This window comes from Leucopleurus acutus (genome assembly GCF_964270905.1).
Source record: "Leucopleurus acutus genome assembly, chromosome: 16".
NCBI classification, from domain to species: Eukaryota; Metazoa; Chordata; class Mammalia; order Artiodactyla; family Delphinidae; genus Leucopleurus; species Leucopleurus acutus.
In genome coordinates, this window is record NC_139158.1 from 25,793,298 (window position 1) to 25,811,886 (window position 18,589).

Genomic DNA, 18,589 nt, shown 5'->3' on the forward strand with positions numbered 1-18,589 from the left:
ATAGTGGCTGCACCAATTTACATTCCCACCAACAGTGTAGGCGGGTTCCCTTTTCTCCACACCCTCTCCAGCATTTATTATTTGTAGACTTTCTGATGATGGCTATTCTGACCGGTGTGAGGTGATACCTCATTATAGTTTTGATTTGCATTTCTCTAATAATTAGCGATATTGAGCATCTTTTCATGTGCATTTTGGCCATCTGTATGTCTTCTTTGAAGAAATGTCTATTTAGATCTTCTACTCATTTTTCGATTGGGTTTTTTTTTTGATATTGAGCCGTATGAGCTGTCTGTATGTTTTGGAGATTAATCCCTTCTCGGTCACATCGTTTGCAAATATCTTCTCCCATTCTGTAGGTTGTCTTTTCGTTTTGTTTATGGTTTCCTTTGATGTGCAAAAGCTTTTAAGTTTAATTAGGTCCCATTTAAACAACAGAAGTTTTTGTCCTCACATTACTGGAGGCTAGATGTCCAAGATCAATGTTGTTTCTTCTGAGGCTTCTCTCCTTGCCCTGTAGACGGTGCCTTCTCGCTGTGTCCTCACGTGGTCTTTCCTGAGCACATGCACCCCTGGTGTCTCCTTATGTGTCCAAATTTCCTCTTCTTACAGGGACACCAGTTGTATTGGATTAAGGCCCATCCTAACGGCCTCATTTTAACTAAATCACCTCTTTAAAGGTCCTATTTTCAAATACACAGTCATACTCTAAGGTACTGGGGGTTAGGACTTTAACATATACATTTTGTGAGGACACCGTTCAGCCCATAACAGGTGGGAGTAAAAACTTCACCTGTTGATTGGAGGAGATGCATTCACGCTGAAAATGAGCATGGACAGTGGGGGAAATGATTGCAACCATTTTTGTAGAAAACGAAAAAGAACCCCATACTGTCTCTGGTCCTCCAGACCTGGCCAGGCTTAGGCAGAGGCAATAGCCATGGGTGCCCTTTCTCACCAGCCTCTTCCTGGAGTTTATTGGTGACCCCAAGACCCCGGCCTGGAAGGGCTATCTTCTCGCCGTGCTGATGTTCCTCTCCGCCTGCCTGCAAACACTGTTCGAGCAGCAGCACATGTACAGACTCAAGGTGCTACAGATGAGGCTGCGAATGGCCATCACGGGCCTGGTGTACAGAAAGGTGAGCCCCAGGGGAGTGGTGTGGCCTTTCCTCTCTCTCCATCCTGTCCCAATTTACAGACAAGTGTTCCAGCCAAGAAGAGGAATGTTCCTGAACCGTTACTGTCATCAGTGCCTAAAACCACACTCATTCATCACGTTACTCATAGTTGCTCACACTACACCCTCACCTTCTTGGCTATTTCTATAAGGCCTTGCATGATCTGACCCTGGGACCTCTTCTATCTGATTACATCACACACTTCCTTCACACTTCTTTCACTTTCCTCCAGCCCCACAGGTCTTCTTTCAGTTCCTCAAGCATGCCAAACAATCTCCCACCTCAGGGCCTTTGCACTTGCTGTTCCCACTGCCTGGGCACCCTTTCCACAACTCTTCATGTAGTGAACACTCACCCCCCTGAGGATAAAGGGCTAACCTACGGGCTGTATGGAAACTGGATAAAGGTGGACTGTCAGCTATTTTACCAGGTAACGCTGCTTACAGTGAAAATGACCCCTGACCCACTGGTAAATTGCATCTGGGCTGGAAGTTCTGCCAATGAACTATGATACCCGGAGGTAAGCCATAGCATTGGGCTTCTCTCTGTGCAGTGATTCTTGTCCCCTTGGGGGACCTTGGGACCGAAACCCATGAGGCTGCTGCTCTAAGAGACGTTGGCCCCTGTGGGGTCTGGAGCATCTGAGCAAGGGCAACCTAGTCCTGTGTAAGCCCCTTTCTCTCACACCTGAGCTGTCACTTGGGAAAGAAGGCACTTGGGAAAGAAGGGGGCAAAGGGATCAGCTCCTGGATGGCCATGTGAGTGGCTCCTGAGTTTCAGGCCACATCCCCCTGAGCACACTGGAGCTGGTATGGCCTGTCCAGTCTTGGGAGTCCACACATGGAGCTGAGGCTGCAGGAAGATGACTTGAAGCCTTTGCTCTTCCCGTCCCCACCCTTGGGGCAGCCGCCTTCATCACCTGATGAGGCCATACCCCTCCACTCTGCCCTCTGGGCTGCTTCTGTTTTAACTGTGTCTTCCTATTTTCTGTATCTGGTGCTTTGACATCTGGGGTCTTGCTGACCCTGGAGGGACTGCCCCTCTGTCCCTCCCAGGGTCAGCCAGTTCCCAGAGATGCTAAGTGACTCATCTGAAAGCATCTCTTTCACATGCAAGCCAACCAATCCAGAGCTCACACCCCAACTGCCTCCTTTTTGGGCCCTAACACTCTAGGCCACTATCCCCTGCCCTAATCGCCCCAGGGCAGGGTACCAGACAATGAGGCCCAGCTCCTATGCCCAGAGCCTGGTGGAATTATTCAAACTAGCCAATCCTAAGCCTGCTTACCCTGCCTGACCTTCCCATGAAAACCACAACAAGCTCTTGCCTGTGGTCCCCCCAACCCTGCAGCATCCTGATGCTTCCCCAAGTGGCCCCCTCATAGCGTGGGGTGCCCCCTCCTCCTGAGATCTGTGAGTATAATAAACCCTCTTGTCAAGGGCAGTCTTCTCTGATCTGTGGGCTTGCCATGCCTGAATAATGATAAAACCTATATTTTACAACACTTCTTCATGGCACTCATCATAATTACTATTAAAGGATGAACTATGTAAATCTTTATTTAATTTTGTTCCCCAGCTCAAACTCCACTCCGAAGAGAGCAAGTGCCCTGCCTCTGTTGATCACAGTACTCACCTCAGAGTGAGGCCCTACAGAGCAGGTGCTCAGTAAAGATTTGAAGATTTTTTTTTCAGAATTTCTACACTCAATCATTTCCAGCTCACCACTTCACCCCCTCACTTCTTCCCTGACACACTCAGCAGAGAGAGGATTGCAAGTAGCACGTAGCATTCAACAGGCTGGAAGGGGTCCACTGTGACCCCAGAGTTAGGGCAAATTTGGGGCTGCCAGAAAACCAGCTTGGTGTCTGAGAGGCACACTGAATGCTAGACAGGGGTCAGTCTAACACCCTGTCTAGCCCATGTCGTGCCTCTGTCATCCTGGATTCCAATCCTGGCCCAGCCACTTAGGAGCCCTCTGGCTTTGGGCAAATTGGTCAATTTCTTTGTGCCTCAGTTTCCTTAGCTGTGAAATGGGGTTAATAATTCTGCATCTCACTGATTCTAGTCTCACTTTTTTTTCTCTTTTCAACTTCTGAAATCAAGATGTTTTAATTTAGTTGGCATTGATTTTTTTCCCATAGTGATACAAAAATAGAGAGTACTTTATCCACAGTGTTTTGGATTGAATGAAATATGGCAGTACCTGCTCCATACTGTTGTCTGATGTGCCCCATCATGGAAAACGGTGAAACTGTTAGTTTATTTAGCACAGTGCCTAGGATATAGTGCTCAGCAGATGACCACCATTATCAGCATGAATCCAAGGTTTTTATGTAGTATGTTATTAATTGTTATTAGTCCAGTGCTTTAGGGGTTTCAGGGTATTTTCATTTTTGTCTTCTCCCCGGAGTTTCACAATGGGAAGTTAGCTGAGGAGATTTTATTAGCCCACTTTACAGATGAGTGAACTGAGGCTCAGATGGTAAAGAAATCTGCCTCAGCCAGCAGGGGCAGCACAGCTTAGACCCCGGCCTGCTGGGTGGCTGTTCTCTTGCTCAGTCCAAGCGTGGGCCTCCCTCCCTCCTGGGCCCTTCCTCCCTCCGTGGGTCTCCCTGCCTCCATGGGCCTCCCTAACTGCCCCTCACCCACTCCTTCCCTCCTTCCTGACTCAGGTCTCCATCTTCTGCCCCTCCCAGGTCCTGGCTCTGTCTAGCAGCTCCAGAAAGGCCAGCGCAGTGGGGGACGTGGTCAACCTGGTGTCTGTGGACGTGCAGCGGCTGACGGAGAGCATCACCTACCTCAACGGGCTGTGGCTGCCGCTCATCTGGATCATCATCTGCTTTCTCTACCTCTGGCAGGTGTGCTGGGGCAGAGGGAACTGGGATTTAAGTTGAATCCTCCCCCACCCTTCCTCTCCTCCTTCTTAATCCTATCTCCACCTGCACCCTGCGGGCTGACGTAATGGGCAAAGTCTTAGACGAGGATGACCTTCACTTCACCTTGGGCAGGATGCTCACCTCTTGGGGCCTCAGTTTCCTTGTCTATATGATGATGATGGTGATGACATTGGCACTTTTTGGGTGTGATATCGGGGTACCAAGTGGGCAGATTAGGCATGTTTTGAAGCTACCAGTAATGCTAGGGCACCATCACCACTACCACTACCAATAACAAAAAAAAATGGAAAGAAAATTTAGGGGAAAGAATTTACTACTTGGTTTTCAAAGAGCATAAAGTAGCCAACCAGGCAAAAAAAAAAAAAAAACCAAAACTTTTTCTAACTTTCTTACGTCTGTTTTGTGGTGCAGGATTTTCTTTTTTCTTTTTAATTAAAATCACAGACTTTGTAGTGGGACTGCCTGGGTTCGAATCCTGCTTTCACCACTTGCTAGTTGTAAAACCTCCCGGTAAGTAACGTAGCCTCTCGGTGCCTCATTTCCTCATCGGCAAAGTGAGGATTATAATTAACCGAAGTGCCCCAGCCCTTGAGTTGCTGAGGAATTAAATGAGCTAATACCTGTGAAGCACTTAGATAGCATCTGGGACACAGCTATACCCTATAGGTGTTTAATTGTCTTGTTGGTTATGCATGGGGTTGGGGCAGTTCATTTGAAGATCTTCTTCAGCTCTGCTCCATGTGGGCTGGTTCCAGGCTCACAGACTTTTCTGTAAAGGAGAAGATTGTAGATATTTTAGACGTTAGGGGCCATAGGGTCTCTCTCAAAACTATTTAACTCTGCCCTTCTAGTGCGCAAGCAGCCACAGACAATACTAATCAAACAGGCCTGGTGGTGTTCCAATAAAATTACTTATGGACACTGAAGTTTGAATTTCATGTAATTAACACATATCATGAAATCATCGTCATTTGATTTACTTCAATCACTTTAAAATGTAAGAACGATTACCAATCTTTGTACGGCTTGAGGTCGGCATATAAACAGGAGAGATCTGGCCCATGTGCTGTGTTTCACAGGCCCCTGGGTGGGTGTATCAACAGCATATTGATTGTGAGTGAGTGTGGAATGCTCCAGAATATCAGCTGTGTGTTATCATCATTATTGTACCTCTGCTACTGCTCCAGTGCCCCCACCATAAGGGCTTGGGGCCTGGATACTTTTTTGACTTGCTACCTTGCAGTCTAGGACCTAGCATACAGAGGGTGCTCAGCAAGTGCATAAATGTTAGCTGTTATTATTAGAGAGAAAGGGAGGAAGGACACTGGGGAAAATGCAGGGCAGTTAAGCAGGCCGACGGGTGACTCAAGTGAAACTGCAGACAACACACCCATCACTTTCCCTGACCCTTGGCAGGTGGTCCTAACATCAGAAAGTAACCATGAGGCCCTGGTAAAGGGGGAGGGGTAGGAATTGGGGTTGCTACAGTTAGCATTTGTAGCATTTTTGCCAGAGAGAGTTTATTTAACCTTCTGTTCACATTCCTTTGAATATTCTCCCAGCCCTGGCTGTAGGCAGGTGTTTGTCTTCTGGGCATCTCTCCATTTGGCCATTGGGAGGCGCAATTGCTGCATAAATGAAACACTGGCTTGCTAGGGCATCAAGATTAGAAAGTAAACATTCTTAGGGGCTGAGAGGGGAAAATGAGGCCCACAGACTGAAGAGGGGGGTGGGGCTTGTCTAGAGAATGGACCCAAATGACCTCAGGAGGAATCTCACATCATAGCCACTTAAAAATCATTTACCCTACTCGCCACCTCCACATTTTCCAGATAGAGAAACAAACGAGGGAGGGAAGATAACTGTCCCAAGTCACAAAGCTGGGGGGTAGGGCTGCCAGACAAAATACAGGACGTCCAGTTAAAGATGAATTTCAGATAAACAGAAGAATTTCTTATCATAAATATATCCCAAACATGACATGGGATATACTTATACTAAAAACTTACTTGCTGTTTATCTGAAATTCAAATTTCACTGGGCAGGCCGTTAAATATATTTATTTGCTAAATCTGGAAAACCTTGTCAGGGGATAATCATTGATTGTATGACACCAGCATTCACTACTGGCAGTGGGAACAGCTCCATTTCCATTTAATGTGAGAAACTGCAGCTTAGGGAGGGTCAGTAACTTGCCCAAGGCCACACCAGTATGTGTAAAGTCAGGATTTGAACCCAGATCCCGATTCCAGAGTCTGTCTTCACCGTTCTAGCCAGGCGCCACCCTTGCCCTGCCCATCTAGGTGCATGACTCGTCTTGACTATGACCCCGTCCCCACTCCATTGTGTGAGGTGCATCATTTCCCCCTCTCTCCCCTCCCTAATGAAAATGGACTCCATCTTCCACAGGTATTTCCTTCTAAGGAGCCCATGAGTCCTGGTCTCTAAGACCTGGTGGCTGCACTCATTGGACTCTCTGACACCTCCCTGCCTTAGGGCCCAAGTCTGAGCCTCCCTCCACCCCTGTACTGACAGCTGGGCTTCTGGAATTGTCTCGTGACATCCTGTCCTTTGTCTCCAGCTTCTAGGACCCTCTGCCCTCACCGCCATCGCTGTCTTCCTGAGCCTTCTCCCTCTGAATTTCTTCATCACCAAGAAGAGGAACCACCATCAGGTTTGGCATTTGGAAGAAGGGACACTCCAGGCAGGAAGGGGGCAGGAAGCCTGCAGGTCCTGGGTCCTGCACTGGTGCATGGCAGTGGGGAGGACAGAGGTGTGGGGTGGGCGTGGTGGCGGCTTGCGGCGGTTGCAGAGAAGGAAAATCCCGGACTTGTCCCTGTCCCCTCTTCTCTTCTTCCCTCTGGTCCCAGGAAGAGCAAATGAGGCAGAAGGACTCTCGGGCGCGGCTCACCAGCTGCATCCTCAGGAACGTGAGGACGGTCAAGTACCACGGCTGGGAGGGAGCCTTTCTGGACAGAGTCCTGAGCATCCGGGCCCAGGAGCTGGGCGCCTTGAGGACCTCCAGCCTCCTCTTCTCTGTGTCTCTGGTGTCCTTCCAAGTGTCCACGTTTCTGGTGATGTCACTCTGGTCTCCCTGCAGAGCATGGACTGGGGGAGGGAGTGCTGGGGGTGGGGATAAGGGCTCCCCATATAGGATCACAGGGTCACCATCACACCGACTGACCTGCTGGTCATCATATCATCATCATCATATCGACGACACCTGGAACCAAAACACCACCAAACCCTGGAACAGAACCACCCCCTAGTGACATCCGGAACTACAAATGCCACCCGGACCTAGAGCCCTCCGTGGCTGTTGATACCTGCAACTTCAGAGTCATCTTCCCAGAGAGTCTAGAGTCACAAGTTCCACCCATGTCTAGAACCACACAAATGCCACCAAGATGGAAAACTGTGGTGTCCCCCAAAGCCTGGAACCAAGAGTTTCTGATTCTTAGAACAGGGGTCACATGCACGCAACTCCTTTCATCAGTAGAAGAATTGGGGGGGAGATCTGGGTGGAGGGGAACCCATTCCCACATGGCAGGTGTGGCCACAAGGACCCCTTGAGATGCCACAGCTGGCCTGCCTTTCCTGGCCACGTTTAGCAGCTCAATGTCACCTCCTGTGTCTCCCACCCAGGTGGCACTGGTTGTGTTTGCTGTCCATACTCTGGTGGCCGAGGAGAATGCCATGGACGCTGAGAAGGCCTTCGTGACACTCACGGTTCTCAACATTCTCAACAAGGCCCAGGCTTTCCTGCCCTTCTCCATCCACTCTGTTGTCCAGGTGAGGTGGCAGGGAGGGGAGGCCGTCTTGGAGGAGCCGTGTAGGGGTGTAGCAGGCTGTGCCGGGGCAAGGAAACAAAGCAGGGAAAGAGACGGGAGGGCACAGGGAACAGCGGGAAGATGCCAGCAAACATCCTCAAGACAGGCAGCCTCACCTTTCCAGCAATTCCACATGCAAGAATTCAGTCCGGTTCCCTTTTTATACAAAGCAATTTCACTTCATTTCTCTTCCTCTACTGTCTGCACTCACACCATGTGATGAAAATGAGAAAATTGGTCCAGCTGAGCCATCCCTATTTAACTATCCTTTCATCACGGAAGATGGGGTTGGGGCTGGGAGTGGAGAGGGTGCCTCCAGGTGGACAAAGTTTGCAATCATTCCTGATGACGGCCAACTGGAAAAGCCACCATCCTCTTCCCGGGTCTGGTCTGCAGAACGGAAGCCAGGAGGTGGGAGGTCACCACTACCTCATTGTGCCAACCTCACGTGCATCGTGAGCTTTGTGTTGATGCCTTGCAAATGTGTAGGACTCGGTAGTCCGGAAGCTTTCCCACCATCTTGAGGCACCCAACGCCCGAGTTCTTTTTTTGCCCTTATGGCACAGTTGACCTAGGGCTTTGGTTTTTCCAGGCCCGGGTGTCCTTTGACCGTCTGGCTGCCTTCCTCTGCCTGGAAGAAATTGACCCTGAGGCCGTGGACTCAAGGTCCTGCAGATGTGGTGAGAGCTGAGTTCAGCAGGAAGGGGGTGGGAGGGATGAGGGAACCAGCAGGGCTCCCCCTTCCCACAGATGGAATGCCAGGCCCAGCTGAGGGGCTGCTGGCGTGTGCTGGCATGTGCAGACCAGGCCATCGGCCGTGTGACTAGGAAACAGATGCCATGTAAGGGCTCTCCCCTTGTACCTAAGAAAGCATCAAGCTGCTTACCTAGAAATCACCCACATGGTGATTAGAAGTATATCCTGTGACATTGTGCCTGAATCCAAACTCTGGCTCCAGCCCTGACCCCAACATGGGAGACCTTGGCCAGTTATTAATCTCTCTGAGCCTCAGTGTTCCCATCTGCAAAATGGACATGATGATCATCACAGCACCTCTGCATAGGATTGTTGTGAGGGTTAAATGAGTCCTTTGAAGCATCGCAGTTAGAGCAGGGCCCTGCACAAAGTCAGCATTCAGTGCATTTTAGTTAGAATTATTATTAGGAGAAAACCCCACAGAAGTCAGCAAAAAGGTCTCTAAATAACCCAAAATTGCCGTCTCTGAGGCTCCTCACGGCTCTGGGCACGTTTTCAGCTGGGCAAAGCTTTGTTCAGCCAAATCAGTGTGATGTGGGCATTCAGAGGTGGGCTGTGCATTCAAACCCCAGGTCTGCCTCGCACAGCTGTGTGGCCCTGGGCAGTAACTGCCCCACTGCTGGCTCCGTTCCCCACTGTGTCACCCCACCTCCACCAGGATCACCCTGAGGGCCACCAAAAGATAGCAGGTCCCCAGTCTCAGGAGCTGCCCAATAAATAGCTTAGGGTCCGTGATGTCGTGCCTTTATCCCCACAGGAGGGCCCCACGGACCCTGGACCAGAGACCCCTAAGGGTTATTTGAGTCATGACTTTGACACACCTGGCCACCTGCCTGCGGCCAGAGCCTCATACCGCCCCCCACAGTCTCAGTCCCTGCTGTTCCCCCAAAGGTGTGTGACAGTGAGATGAACACAGACACCGGCAGCTAATGTTGACCAAGTGTTTACCAGGAGCCAGCACATTCAAAGTGCTTTACTTAGTGGAGACCCCCTCGCTCCTCACCCAGCACTATGGGGTGGGTACCTCTACGACCCACCCATTTTACAGATGGGGAAATGGAGAAGCATCCCCACACCCCAGACCATTAAGAAAAGACAAGACCCCAGAGTAGGGTAGCCAGATTCACAAAGAAAAACATAGGACTCCCGGTTAAATTTGAATTTCGCATACTCAGAAAATAGGTTTTTTTAGTCTTAGTAGCTCCCATGCAATATGTGGCAGCATAATTATCCTAAAAAAGTACTCATTGTTTATTCAAAATTCACATGTAACTGGACGTCCTGCATTTTGTCTGCAACCCTCCTCTAGAGACCATCCAGTCCAGGGGGTGTCAACGGGTGTCAACTGCTCATTAGATGTAAGATTCTCAGGCCCCACCCCCATGGAGATTCTCATTTATTGGTTTGGGCTGAGCCATGGAGAGCTTTGTGTTTTAAAAAATCTTTCCAGGTGATTCTAAATGTGTATTCAGTGTCCAAAACCACTAAATCTGGCTCCTCCCTCATTATATAGATAAAACATCTGAGACCCAGGGACATAGGGAGACCATATGTCCCTGGTTACATCTGTGGCCCCAGTGAAATTAATAACACTCCCTTCACTCTCCAGAGTCCCGGATCAGGTGATAAATAGTATCAGAAGCCCACTAACCTTTTCTATGAAGGACCCAATTGTACATATTTTAGGCTTTCCAAGGCCCTTTGTTCTCTGTTGTAACTGCTCACCTTTGCCTTTGTAGTGTGAAAGCAGCCATAGCACTACATAAATGAATGATCATGGCTGTGTTCCAATAAAACTTTATAAAAATAGGCAGCAGACAGGATCTGGCCCCTGGGCCATGGTTTGCCGACCCGAGTTGTAAAACCATCCGGCAGGGAGAGAATATGACCACCACAGGGTCACACACAAGCCAGTGAGTGGAGGGACAGTTTGTTTAGTGGAAGAGATTTCCTGTTGCCTGGGGGTCTCTTAGAGGAGGGGCCAGCCGGGAGCATCTCTTATAACTGGTCTTTAATGCCCTGCAGCCACTGGAGAGGATTACATCAGAATACAGGAAGGCACCTTCGCTTGGTCCCAGGAAAGCCCTCCCTGCCTGCACAGGTACAGGTGGTTTCCCTGGTAACAACCTTCCTGTTGCCGTTGACGAAGTGGGGGAGGATGGGAAAGCTGGGAAAGGGAGAGCTCCTGCCCACGGAGGGGGAACAGGGCATCTGAGCCTTGCCCAACAGGGAGGAGATGGCTCTCTGGTCCCCAGGCTAGTCACGATGATGCCAAGGGAGGCCTGGCCAAGAACAGCCCCAAGGCCCGGCCCAGTCAGCTGTGGGCGCTTCTGTGCCTCCTGTGTCAGACTGGTCATTGTCACCTCCAGCCCCCAACTATTTGGCTGGGTCTCTGTGGCAGAAAACCCCCGCCAACCCCAAAACTCCCTGTGAAGGGAAAGAAAACACCCAGGGCCGTATTTGTGTTTCTTGTCATTTGCTCATTTCATTGTATTTATTGAGCACTTGCTATGTGCCAGGCCTTGTTCTAGGAACTGGGAATAGAGTGAAGAAAACAGATAAGAACCCTGTGCTCTTGGGGCTGATGTTCCGATCGGGGGTGGGGGGGTGCACAAATGAGAAATCAGGGTCGGGAGGCAGAGCACGATGTCAAAGGAGGGGTGTGTGCGGTGAGGGAAGGCTTGGCGTTTAAACAGAGGTCAAATGAGGGGAAGGAATGAGCCTTGCACGTGTCTGGGAGAGGAGCTTTCTAAGCAGTGGGAACAGCAAGTGCAAAGGTCCTGAGGCAGGAGTATGCCTGGACCCAGGATTCTCCAGCTCAGCACTGCTGATGTGCAGGGCTGGATAGTTCTTTGTCATGGGGGCTGTCCTGTGCACTGTAGCATGATTAGCAGAACCCCAGTATCTACCCACTAGATTCCAGCAGCAGCCACACCAGGTATAACAACTGAAAGTGTCTCTAGACATTGCTATGTGACACCTGCAGGGCACAATCCCCCCAGGTGTGTTTGGGAAGCAGGAAGTCAGCATGGCTGCAGCAATGGGATGCTGGGTGGCCTTCATGATTGTTAGGACCACAGCTTTTACCCTGAGTGAAACAGGAACCGCCGGGGGCTCCAGCGGGGAAGTCATGAGCCGGCTTGGGTTTGAACAGGTCCCTTGGGCCCCTGCATGGAGGACAGACTGCATGACACAGAAAGGGGCGGGGAGGGAGGGCAGAAGCAGGAAGAGTGGTGAGGAGCTTGTGGCAATGACCTGGACAAGAGGAGATGCTGGTTAAACCTCCTGCCCAATAAACCCTGTGTGAGTGCGGGTACATGTTTACACACGGGTGTACATGCGTGCGTGCAGATGTGTGTATGCACGGGCGTGTGTGAGAGCATGTTTGTGTGTGTGCATGCACTTGTGTGTGTATGGATTGTGTATATGTTGTGTGCATATGTCTGTGTGTACACACATATGGTGTGCATATGTGCACTCGCGTGAGGGTGTGTATCTGTGTGTGCAGTCTGTGTATGTAGTATATGTGTGCACAGACACACGTGCCCTATGTGTGCTTGCATGCGTCATCTGTGTACATGCATGCAAGCATGTGTGGTGTAGTGAGTGTGCACATACACATGTGCGTGCATGTATGTGGGCACATGTATGATCACATGCAGAATGGCTGCTCGCATAGCCAGACAGGGATCGGGAGAGGGAAGGATGGCCCCCAGACATCCTCTCAGTGGCCCCCCCACCCCAGGTGTGTCATCAGCAGCCGAGGCTGGCTCTGTCTGGGGTTCACTAATTCTGTGCAGACTCGGGCTGAATCCTACCCAGGGACACGTCACCCCTTCTGTGTTGCCAGGATCAACCTTACGGTGCCCCAGGGCTGCCTGCTGGCTGTCGTTGGTCCAGTGGGGGCAGGAAAGTCCTCCCTGCTCTCCGCCCTCCTTGGGGAGCTGTCAAAGGTGGAGGGGTCCGTGAGCATCAAGGTGAGGCTGCACCCCTGCCTGTCTGCTGGAATGTCCCCGTCTCTGCTCCTCCGTTCCCCATCTCACAGCTAAGCTCCCTGCCGCCTTCCACCACCATCAAGAGCCTAGCTCCCACCATTCCTCCTCCGTCCCCATCAGCCTCCTTGTGTTTTAGGGTCCAGTGGCTTACGTGCCGCAGGAGGCCTGGGTCCAGAACATGTCCGTGGTAGACAACGTGTGCTTCGGGCAGGAGCTGGACCTGCCGTGGCTGGAGAGGGTCCTAGAGGCCTGTGCCCTGTGGCCAGACGTGGGTAGCTTCCCTGCAGGAGTCCACACCCAAACTGGGGAGCAGGTGAGGGTCTCAGGGCCTTCTTGGGCCAGGGAGGCATGGCGGCTGAGGGTCATTTGCCACCCTGACCTGTGGGTTGGTGTGGTGGGAGGGTCACTGGGGTAGGAGCAGGGAGGTAGGGGAGAAAAGGGGCCCAGCTCAGAGCCAAGCACATAGCACGTACTCAATAAATAGTTATTAATGAGTGAATGGTTGAAAATAGAGACCGAGGAGAGGCTGGGAGACATGGCAGGGCTTGGTGGTGAGGGGCTCTCCAACAACTGGGAATGAGGTGATCCAGGCTCCTGCCTTGCCTCTCTGGGTGACACTGGTCAAACTGCTTCTCCTCTCTGGACCTCACCAAAGGGTCTGGGCAGAGATGTCCAATAAACAGGATGTATGCATCCAGAGCTGTGGGTTGGGCAGGGATTGGCAACTTATGACCCACAGGTCGAATCTGGCCCACCGTCTGGGTTTGTAAATAAAGTTTTATTGGGACCCAGCCATGCACATTCATTTACCTGTGGTCCATGGCTGCTCTTGCACGATAAGGGCAGAGATGAGCCGTTGTGACAGAGACCAGGGCAGTGGGGGTGGGGTGGGGTGCCCACAGAGCTTTAAGTAGTTACTTTCTGGTCCTTTACAGAAACACTTCCTGACCCCCAGATTAGGGAATTGAGAGTGGAATAGTGGAAGTTTAAGTCAAGTAAATGGGTGAGGTTTCCTCTAGGGAAGAGGAGAGGGCCCTGGAAAGGGTCTGGAGGAGCCAGAGAGATCAGCTGAGAAGGAACATCTAGGGAGGAGGATGAGGCATCGTGCAGCCAAGGGAAAGGGGTATCAGAAGGAGGGGGTGCCTGCTGCCGGCTACGTCTGTCCAGCTGTGTCACATCCTAAACCAAACGTGATTTCCCGTTACCTCCTCCCCCGAAGCTGGCCCCATCCTGGGTGGTGGAAGTTCCATCCTTTCAGAGCTCAGATCCAAAACCTTGGTGTCCTCCTCGATTCCTCTCTTTTTCTTACACCCACATCTAATTCATCAGCAAATCCTGTTGGATCCACCTTTGAGGCAGATCCAGAATGTTCCAGTCCCCACATCAGCTCTCCCACATTGCTGCAGGAGCCCCTGGCTGCCCTCCTTGTTTCTGTCCTCACCCCTAACAGGCTAATCCCAGTGCAGCAGCCAAAGGGATTCTTTTCAGATCTGTCAGTTCATGTCCTTTGTCTGCTCAGAACCCTCCAGGTCTCCCCATCCCCTCAGAGTCATAGCCACAGTGCTGGCCATCACTGACAAGGCGCACCCCCACGATCTGACCCCAGTTATCTCTGACTTCATCTCCCATCATGCTCCCTCTTTCCTGCTTCTCTCCAGCCACATGGATCTCCACGATGTTCCTGGAACACCCAAAGTATGCTCCTACCTCAGGGCCTTTGCACCTGCTGTTCTCTCTGCTTGTAAAGCTGTTTCTCAGGAGTTCACATGGTTCATCCCATCAAGTCTCTTAGTGGAGAGTAGCTTTCCCTGACCACCTTACCCAGCACAGCAACCCTGCTCACGCCAGTACACCCTACACCCTTCCCCTGCTCTATTATTCTTCATGGTGTATAACACCATCTGATAGGTGATAACATTTTATGTGTTTATTGATTATCTCTATCCCACCCCACCCTCATTAGAGTGAAGGATCCATGAAAGCAGGGATGAGGTTTTGTTCATTGCTGTGTCCCCAGAGCCTAGAACACTGCTGGGTACATAATAGCCATGCAGTAAATATGAGTGGAATGAATGAATAAGTGAAAGAACAAAAGGAAGGAAGAGAGGAAGGCAGGAAGGGAATGGAAGAAAAAAGAAAAGAAAAGAAGGAAGGAAGGAAATAAGAACATAAGGACTGAAAAGCTACCACTGGATTAGGCAACAGGGGAGTGACCAGTGTCCTTGAGGAAGGCTGCATCAGTGGAGAAATGGGAACAGAAGCCAGACTCAAGTGGAGGGAGCAGTGGGTGCAGGAAGCTTGTCTGGAAAGGGGAGAAGCCAGGCAGGGTGGAAGCTGGGGGGGATGTTGGCTTGAGAGCAAGTGTTTCAAGCTGGAGGTGGCCCTAGAGGACAGGCACCATGAGCCACAGCTCACTTTGATGAGCAGACCTGGCCCCTGTCACACCAGCTTCACCCAGCAGGCGTAGACGCAGGTCCCTGTCTCTCTCTTATGGCCACAGGGCATGAATCTCTCTGGGGGCCAGAAGCAGCGGCTGAGCCTGGCCCGGGCTGTGTACAGGAAGGCTGCTGTGTACCTGCTGGACGACCCCCTGGCAGCCCTGGACGCCCATGTTGGCCAGCATGTCTTCAAACAGGTCATTGGGCCTAATGGGCTGCTCCAGGGAACGGTAAGTTTGGGAAAATGTCTCAGAGGGCATAGAGCAAAGGTAGAGAAAGTCCTAACCCAAGTCTGCTTACCACCATTCTCCATGAATCCAGTGTTCCTCTTTGTAATGGTCAGCTTTTGCTGTGACAGTGCTGCATAACAAACAACCCCCAAATGTCAGTGGCTCACAGCAGCAGTCATTTCTTTTGTTGGCTGTGCTGGGTCTTCACTGCTGCGCGGGCTTTCTCTAGTTGCAGTGAGCGGGGGCTACTCTTTGTTGTGGTGCACGGGCTTCTCATTGTGGTGGCTTCTCTTGTTGCAGAGCACAGGCTCTAGGTGCACAGGCTTCAGTAGTTATGGCACATGAGTCCTAGAGCACAGGCTCAGTAGTTGTGGCACATGGGCTTTGTTGCTCCGTGGCATGTGGGATCTTCCCAGACCAGGGATCAAACCCGTGTCTCCTGCATTGGCAGGCATATTCTTAACCACTGCGCCACCAGGGAAGTCCGAGCAGTCATTTCTTGCTTCTGGGTCTGTGGTTAAACTACCACAGCTCTGCCTCAGGTCACTGGCCACGTTCAGTTGAACTCCGTGTCTTCTGGTTTCGAGACAGGTTGAAGGAGTCCCTGTATTTCACTGTTGGGACATGCTATTTTTGAGAAAAAGGGCAGGAGCACAAGAAGGAGAGCTTTCCCCACTCTGAGCCCCAGGACACTCCTGGCCCATTCCCCCAGCTCTGGAACAGTGGTCAGGCGCACGAGTGTAAATTCCATCCCTTCCTGCCCAGACACGGATTCTCGTCACCCACGCGCTCCACGTCCTGCCCCAGGCTGATTGGATCGTGGTGCTGGAAGATGGGGCCATTGCAGAGATGGGTTCCTTCCAGGAGCTTCTGCACAGGAAGGGGACCCTGGCGGGCCTTCTGGATGGAGCCAGACAGCCAGGAGATGAAGGAGAAGGAGGTACTGGCTGGGCTACTCTGTGCCTGGCTTCTGTCACCCTTGGGGAGAAGGTTCCACAGATCCCACTGGCTGGTGGAGCACTCTGGCCACACCCTCCCTGCAGGCCCAGGCCTGGAGGCAGACGCCTCTCCCACAAGGCCACCCAGCCCCCAGTAAGAGCCCGTGGCACCTTCTGTGAGCCAGGGGCTGTGCTAAGTGCTTCTATAAACATGCATTGTCTCATGTGGTCTCCACAACACCCCTGGGGGACCCCTGCAATTATGGCTGCCACTTTTCAGATGAGCAACTCAGGCCAAAGAGCGTTAAATAATTTGCCCAAGGCCACATTAGAATCTGGGTGTGTTCAACTCCAGGGTCTGCGCTTGAGACCGCTACAGAGGCTGAGCAAAGAGGTCATTTGGTGCCTTGAGGCCAGAGGCCCCCAGCATGCCAGCTAGGGCTTCTACTAATCCAGAGAACACAGTGCCCACTGGAAAAATGACAGTGTCCTGGAAGTGAAGTCAGTGATCCAAGCGCAGCCCCAGTGAGTGATAAAGAACAGCCAGGGGCCCCTCCATTCACTCCTTTAATCACCACTTAGCCCCTATGAGGTCAGTACTGTACTTAGCTCCATTTTACAGATGAGGACTGAGGCCCAGAAGTTAAGGAACTCGTCCAAGTTTACCCGGCTCATAAGTGGCAGTGTTGGGCTTTGAACCTCCAACTGCAGGCTGTGTGCTGCCCCTGCATGACAAGAGGGGGTTTCACAGCCAGGTCCCCCGTCCCAGGCTCTGCCTCCTCTGTTGAGCCCTGGCTCACCCCGGTAAAAACCCTAAGTGTTGGTTCACGGTGTCAACCTCCTGGAGCTTGAAGATGGAACCCTCCCGGCTTGGGGGATGGTGGGCAGGAGGGTCCTTCCCTGGGGGAGATGACACCTGAGGCTGGGTGAGAGCTACCTGGAAAAGAACATTGCAGACACAATGAATTGCTTATGCAAGGGTATTGGGGAGACCCGAGCTCTTGGACTATGTGCAGTGTTTCCTGCTGTTTCCCAACCCCAAGTTCATAGCAGATGCTTGATTATATTTGCCAAGTGAATAAGTGAATGAATGAATAATGTTCCTGGAAGAACCCAGGGAGGATGGAGAGAGGGGGGAGGAGGCAGATCAGAGAAAATGGACGCTCAGCGAGCGGAGGCTGCACAGCCCATGGGTGTCAAAGCTGGACTCCGAGGTACCGACCCCCATAGAGTGACACGGCTCCCCTGACCTTGCAGAAACAGAACCCCCGGCCAGTGCCAAGGACCGCAGAGGCTCTGCTGGAGGTGGGAGGCCTGAGGGTGGACCAGAGAGGTGAGTTTGCTCTGGTGCAGAGCTTGGGGAGGGCACAAAAGCTGAGGCTGAAGCAAGGCGGCTGTGTCACCACCTGCATCTCAACCATTCTGGACTGAACATCTGCTTAAGACCCACCATGGGGCTCAGCCGTGGGATAATTCACCAGAGACTATTTGACAGTCAATTAGCCACAATGATTACGTCCCCACATGTTCTGTTCACAGGATGACCAGTTTGCCCTCAGATGTGATGAATCCCTTAAAGTTTATCAGAGTTGTCATGGCTGGAGTGGGGCAGGGCCAGCTCCAAAGAAGGATCCACACCATAGTTGTTAATGTCCGTGCCAGGCCCTGTCATTCATGCTCTGAAGGACATCAGCATCGCTTGGTGCTGGTGGGGGCCACCAGGAGGAGGCCTGCTGCCCCCTTTAGCCAGGCCATAGCTGGACTCCTGTGCTCTCCCTTTTTATGGAAAGTGACCTTGTGAAACAGAACAACAGACCACTGGGAACCAGAGAGTGTGAGCTTAAGTGCCAGCTGTTAGGGAACTGCAGGGGGAACCGGAGGGCCTCGGTTCCTGAGGTTGGGCCCCAGTTCCTCCCATCCCAGCTAGCCAGCCAGAGTACTCCTGGGCCACACACTGGACCGGCCCGCCGTCTTCACAGTGCACAGTATCCTAAGTAAGACCAGATAGGTAGATAATATGTAGAGAGATAAGTAGGTAGGTAGACAAATAGGGTGACAGATAGACAAACAGATAGATGATGAATGGATGAATAGACAGATAGATGATAGGTAGAGTTCATAGACAGATGGATGTAGGTAGATAAATATTGTATTGGAAAAACCTGCTAGTCTTCCCTCTTTCTCTCCATTACTCTCACACAACTACAACGTTCACTCTGACACCAGATGGGTGCCCCCTGCCCCTCCGCAAACCTTCACACCAAGCAATTCTCCACAACTCAGTTCTGACACTGTCTATCTGGAGATGTCAGATCCCACAGGTTA

General features: G+C 51.5%; 1 protein-coding gene across 3 annotated transcripts in view; it reads left to right on the forward strand.

Moving 5' to 3' along the window:
- ABCC6 (ATP binding cassette subfamily C member 6) overlaps nucleotides 1-18,589 on the forward strand; it is a 61,382-nt gene that overhangs the window by 15,539 nt on the left and 27,254 nt on the right. For all 3 annotated transcript variants that reach the window (XM_082857886.1, XM_082857885.1, XM_082857887.1), the window contains 12 exons: nucleotides 962-1,139; nucleotides 3,877-4,038; nucleotides 6,659-6,751; nucleotides 6,948-7,151; nucleotides 7,723-7,869; nucleotides 8,500-8,587; nucleotides 10,689-10,764; nucleotides 12,514-12,640; nucleotides 12,795-12,971; nucleotides 15,159-15,326; nucleotides 16,092-16,266; nucleotides 17,522-17,597. In XM_082857886.1, the coding sequence (XP_082714012.1) occupies nucleotides 962-1,139; nucleotides 3,877-4,038; nucleotides 6,659-6,751; nucleotides 6,948-7,151; nucleotides 7,723-7,869; nucleotides 8,500-8,587; nucleotides 10,689-10,764; nucleotides 12,514-12,640; nucleotides 12,795-12,971; nucleotides 15,159-15,326; nucleotides 16,092-16,266; nucleotides 17,522-17,597 (1,671 nt within the window). The remainder of the gene's footprint in view (nucleotides 1-961; nucleotides 1,140-3,876; nucleotides 4,039-6,658; nucleotides 6,752-6,947; nucleotides 7,152-7,722; nucleotides 7,870-8,499; nucleotides 8,588-10,688; nucleotides 10,765-12,513; nucleotides 12,641-12,794; nucleotides 12,972-15,158; nucleotides 15,327-16,091; nucleotides 16,267-17,521; nucleotides 17,598-18,589) is intronic.